This window comes from Phragmites australis, chromosome 6 (genome assembly GCF_958298935.1).
Source record: "Phragmites australis chromosome 6, lpPhrAust1.1, whole genome shotgun sequence".
In the NCBI taxonomy this organism is placed as follows: domain Eukaryota; kingdom Viridiplantae; phylum Streptophyta; class Magnoliopsida; order Poales; family Poaceae; genus Phragmites; species Phragmites australis.
In genome coordinates, this window is record NC_084926.1 from 15,255,232 (window position 1) to 15,261,231 (window position 6,000).

Sequence of the window (6,000 nt, forward strand, 5' to 3'; positions counted from 1 at the left end):
GAGGGAAGGCTTGCCTTAAGAGCTTGATGAGCGGCGCTGAAGAGAGGCGGAGCTCGGGCGGGCTATATATAGGTGGGGAGAAACGAGTGCTTGGCGGGGAAAGGACGACGGTGGGAGCGCACTTGCCGAGTTTGGTAGAGGCAACGTAAATGCTATCATAGTCGAGCGGCTCGGCTCTAGCTACCCAGTACACGCGTGCGCGGAGGTGTTGGCGCGGAGGGAGGATGGGCCGGGGCGAGCAGATGACACGATGGCGTCTCGTGCGTATGCTGCTGTGCGAGCTCCTCACACGCGCGCTGCGTGAGCACGGTCGCCGCGAAGAAGAAAAAGAGAGGAGGTGCGCGAGTGGGCTGGGCCGGAGCTGCGCGGGAAGGAAGGGAGAGGGGAAGATAGGCCGGAGAGGGAGAGAAAATGGCGCGGCCCAGAGGGGAAGATGGCTGGGCCGGGGAAGAAAGAAAACAGAGGGAATGGGTCGGCTGATGGGTTGGGAGAGGGATTGAGCCTAAGAGAGATAAAAAGGGTTTTAAAATTTTGGAAGGACTTGAAATAGTTTTGAATTGATTTGAAAGGATTTGTTTGAATTAAATTTTGAAATTGATTTGGCCAAAAATTAGGATGTTACACAGCCGGTAAAGTGAACCTTGCTACCACTACCCGGCACCGCCGGTGCATGTCTACGATCACCCCGCCGCCGGGTATGGGTACCAGAAGCAGCCGGACAACACCTGCTCGGCTGTTCCATCATGTAGAGCAGAGGTAGTCTGAGATTTTGGTGGCTGGAGCGAAATTAAAAATAGGATCCACATTAAATTGAAACATAAAAATAATATATTAATAAAATTATTTCTATAAACACTTAAAGTATATAAAAAATAGTATTCATCTTAAACATTTTGTAGAGATTATCTTAAACAATTTCTTCTAACATGTGCTAAAAATTGAAAAAAAAAATACAATAACAGTTGAAAACTAGTGTAAAACTATAAAAACATAGAATAGACTTAAAAGAAATCTTACCAATTAGCACATAATGATATGGAACTTACAAAAATTTGTATCCCAAGATCCCAACCCGTGCCGTCAATTGACGGCTTATAGCTTACTACAAACATGTAAATCTTACCGATTAGGACAAGTCGTCAGCAGAGTTAATATGATTACTTTAAAAGTACAACTGATCAAATCATCACACGCTAATTGTTAAATTGTACAAGCGGGAAATATGAAAGAAACAGGTTGCATGTTTGCTACTTTGCTTGCATGTTTGATGTTGCATCGATCAAGTCATCACTCATCAAGAATAGGTTCTGATGTTGCCTGCGTGAGAATTGAGATGAGATTTTTTTTACCTTGAGACTTCGGGCTGAGCGGCAATCCTAGATGGCTAGATTCCCAGGCACTCAGCGGCAATCCCAGATGGCCTGAAGTTCAAGCTGGCTTGATCTATTGCACTCAGCACATGAATACGCGATGACTTGATCGATTTCCCCGGCAGAGCGTTCAGGTCGTCATGGTCACCGCCGTCAGCGGCGCTGCTGCCTGTGACGGTACTTGCTAGACGCCAGACGATGCGACGAGGAGACGAGAAGACACTAGAATACGAGATCAGATCGGCTGCATTGGCAATCAGCACACGTGTGTAGGCGACGTGCTATTGCTAAGTGCTAACCGCACGATATGGGCCACGTGGCCATATAGGCTGCTAATATGTGATATAGCCTGCACGTTATGGGCCTAACAAACTGATATAGGTCAAAACTCAATACAAAATAAAAAATACTACCTCTGTTTTTTACTTGTCACCAATTTTTACTATAGTAATTTTGATCTCACGTTTTTTTTACGAAAAATTTACAAATACTTAAAAGTAATAAAGTATATTTCATGATAAATCTAATGATACGAAAGTTTTAATTATTTATAATTTTTTAAAAAATATAAGATCAAAATTACTACAGTAAAAAATAGGTGTCAAATAAAAAAAATAGAGATAGTACACAATATGTATATGAATATGGATAGGTTTTGGGGGCTTAGGTATTCACCCTGCCTGCCCCCTAGGGCCGGCCCTGACGTAAAGAGAGCTAACGTGCGTACGTACGGATTAGTATCTGTACATGCACGGAAATTTTCGTACATTGCTACAGTACTGTACAAGGCTGCCGTGATGTGGAAATCTTGCCCATGAACTTTTTTCATATGGGCTCCTTTTTGTCATGGTAAGGAGCGTAATGGCCCAACTCCATACGTTCTGGCCCATTACTGTTACTACCGGCTTTACATTCCTATCACACTTTTCCGAGAGCAAGTTCCGAGTTCGCCCCCTCCCCCCCCAATATTTGGACTCCAGCGACATTTTTGTTTGAGACAACTTCAACACCGGCAATTTCACAAAAAACCTTCACGACAATTTATTTTAAAAAAACGTGTGAGAAAGGTCTCCAACAGTAAAGAGGACAAAGTCCAAACTCGCAAGCACTACTGAGTCCTGCCTGTTTTGCAGCAGATTAAGGTTTTGATAGCAAGTTTAAGTAAGTACGTCGGTTCCAAAAGGAGCTGCAAAGCTAAGTAACTAGTAAATCAACAGTAAAAAAGCTGTGATTTCGAATTTACTCCGCGTCAAGAACGCTCCTTCTGTTCTTACAAAAACAAGAAACGAAAGGGCCTATCGAATTGCAACACATCACCTCGATGAATCAGATTGAAGTTTTTTTTTTCAGACGATGATCGATGGAGTTGGTTTGACTAGATGACAACTTGGCAACCATTCCCGGACTCCGCTGGATTTCTTTAATTGATCATCTGGTCGGTCTTACCAGCACTCTTGACTGGTAATACTCTCAAATCAACCCTGGCGCAATCCAAGCCGTCTGCTGAACCGACACTCTCTATCTGATGGCAGAGATCGCTCTGAATGCTCAAAAGTCAAAACGGTAGCTGCAAGCCCCCAAATTCCATGCAACCGTATAATATTCTAGCGACCAAGTATCTCCTACTATTTGCCCGAGACCAAGTGTTTGGCAGCACTTCGGCATCTAACTTCATCTCAGATTTGGTATTTATAGATTAATATAAAGTGATTTCAATATTTATTATTTTTAGTGTAAAATGTAAACAAGATAACTCATTCTAAAACCCTAAGGATATCATCAGCTCTAACTTCATGATTTTTAAAATTAAAAATATCTTACTTCAAAAATTCTTAGAGCTAAAGATTTACAAAACAGACCCTAAATAGTTGAAGTCTTCCTCGGTTCCTCGTATTCAAGTATTTATGTCACAGTCTGAACGAACTATCACGCCGTGTTTTCTGATCGTGGCCGCTACTCTACTTCGACGCAAAGAATCTTGTGAAGGAGACACGCACTGCGTGGGCAATTGCCGTGAAATTAACCGGCTGCGGTATATACGCAAGAGACAGACCGAGGCACATATAAATTGAGGCGCTACTCTGCTCTGCTCCCCATAAATCGACTTGCTAGCTCGTGCTTGTCATTCGCTTACTCGACAACAGCATGAGGGTAAAGTGAACATGCACGCATTTCGTGGCAGGATTTTTATCTGAGCTTTTGGGTTCTTGCTGCTGCAGACGGAGATGGTGATCAGGATCCGGGGGAGCTCGTCCGAGAAGGGCCACTCCAAGGCCATGAAGGTCGCAGCGGAAATCGATGGTACGAGAGATACGACTCCATCCTCGCCTTGATTTGTTCTCCACGATCAAAGTGGTAGCGCTGTGATCAATGCGTCAGAACCTGACATGACGAACGATGCGTGTGCGAGCAGGGGTGGAGTCGGTGACGCTAGCGGGGAAAGACAGGAACCTGCTGGTGGTTGTCGGCGACGGCGTCGACTGCAACTACCTCACCAGCCGCCTGCGCCGGAAGGTGGGCCACGCCGACATCGTCGAGCTGCGCACCCTGCAGGACCGCGGGTACACGGCCGGCGGCGGCTACTACGCGTCGTCGCAGGCCGGCGCGCGCGACGGTGGCTATGCCGCGCCCAGCTACGCGCCGGCGCCGGAGTACTACCACCACCGTCCGTACGAGTACTACCACCAGACGCCGCCGCCGTCGTACCCCTCCACCGTCGTGCACCACGAGTACTACCCGGCCGGTGACCCGAACGGCTGCTCCATCATGTAGTAGCTCGGACTTGTTGTGTTGTACTTAACGTAGAGCGTGCTCTCTACGACGTCTACGTAGGTGGCGTGTGTTACTGCGTTCGTGTGCGCTGCTTTCACTACTGCAGTTTCATACTGGACTAGCTAGGTATCTTGTCTCTCGATCGGGACTTGTTTTTGCGACGTCCCTCGTTTCATTCATTTGTCCTTTGTAGTCACATGCTGCGTGTGGTGTGGATTGTGCAGCTAGTGATGAGGTGTGAATTTTGAATTTTAGTAGAGTGCTATACAACTATTATCTTGGATTTGAGCTCAATCTCTTTCACTCTTTGATCAGCTGATCATCCCTCCTGCTTCCATGGGTTTACAAGCTTACAAAACTGAACGCTGCTGTGTTAACTGCCGAATCAACGGCGAACTGCATTGATGCACAGTCCTAGCTCTAGCTGCCACATGTTTTTTTCCTTCTCCTGTAAAGAAACTCTACCGCACAGTTTCATCAAGTGTCCATATTCACACTGCGCACAAATTGGCGGGCTTTAATCGTTCAACCACACCCTAAAGGCAAAGCAACTCCGGTTAGACAGCGTACGCCGATGCGCAGTTCTTTTTTGCTTCCCTGTCAGGTCAGATGACTGCGACGCTCCTGTGACGCGCGCGCTGCTGCGTCCGCCACGCCGGCGGCAAGGTTGGTTTGACCACCGGCATCTAAGTAGCAGTAGCACCGCTTCCCGCCCAATGCCTACCAACACTTCTAGAGTGCCTTGTATGGCCACTTGGCACTTGCTATGTCTTGTATTGTATGGCTTGCAAATCCATGACAAGTCAGGGTCAGGGAGGCAAGCAGCGCATGCCAGTTTAATTTTCTACTCTGAATAAGTCCGTCTGTCCGTGCGGCTCTGTCCATCACAGAAGCACGGGAGCCCCGTACGCTTTGCCTCTGCAGCTGGCATGGCTTCATGACAGATTGTGACCATTTTCAGGCAATTCCCCAAACCAGAAGGTGCACGCCACCTCTTGCATCGCCTACCTGCTGCGTCGCTATTGCTGTTCTGCTTAATCGAGATGTGCTCTGTTAAGCTGCGGGCAGAGTACGAAAATCAGAAATTTCGAGTAGAAAGGTCAATTTGAAAGTTTTTAAAGGTATGAGCTAATATTTAGATTTCGAGCTCAATGTTTCAATGGTTAAAAGGACTTAACCAATTAGCTAACATAATGAACATTCGAATCTACTGATGAGAGTTAGAAATTTGAATTCAAGATGAGAGTCTAAGTTCCAAGCTGATGGTTGGAGAATGCGGATTTGCTAAGGGCACTTTGGAGCTAGATGGATTATCTGCGCCTTTGGAACATGTCTTGTGCATATGGATTCGTGCGTGGTTAAGAGGTAGGTTTCTCTGTATCCTGCAAAGAAGAACAGTAACCATGCTAGAAGAGCCGGCGGACTCAAAATGTATGGCCAATTTGAAGGAACATGTGCCAGATAGCAATACTCACTCTAATTTAGGATTTTTTATGGAAAAATTGTAAAAACCCAGAATCAAGTTAGGGGGTTTTCATAAACACACATGCAAGTCATTTTGTTAGTTCTCACACCTATAAATTATTTTATGTTTTCAAAATCCCCCCTAATACGTTGACCGTCTACATGGTGTTGCATATATATCCCATGTCGTCTACCAACTCCACAATATCTCCATTCTATCTTATTTTTTAACCTGCTATAAACTAATATTTTACAAATAATCTCATATAAACTAAATTTTAAAAATAACTCTTTGGTCAAGTAACGCAGCCACACCACATATTGTACAAGGGCTCATGCCAACATTGTCACCATACATTGCACGAGGCTCGGAGTGGAGTGACAGGCGGTGTGC

General features: G+C 45.6%; 1 protein-coding gene across 1 annotated transcript; it reads left to right on the plus strand.

Annotated features, from left to right (window-relative positions):
- The first annotated feature begins 3,471 nt into the window (after positions 1–3,471).
- On the plus strand, positions 3,472–4,436 carry LOC133920500 (uncharacterized). The gene is made up of 3 exons (XM_062365115.1): positions 3,472–3,521; positions 3,590–3,671; positions 3,784–4,436. Exons 1-3 carry the CDS (start codon positions 3,516–3,518, stop codon positions 4,140–4,142), a joined length of 447 nt encoding a protein of 148 aa, XP_062221099.1. The 5' UTR covers positions 3,472–3,515; the 3' UTR covers positions 4,143–4,436.
- The last annotated feature ends 1,564 nt before the right edge of the window (positions 4,437–6,000 follow it).

What these genes read in the sequence shown, in the direction of transcription:
- LOC133920500 (XM_062365115.1), top strand. An exon ending in GGTCGCAGCGGAAATCGATG is followed by an intron (nt 3,672 to 3,783) that starts GTACGAGAGATA and finishes GTGTGCGAGCAG; the next exon opens with GGGTGGAGTCGGTGACGCTA.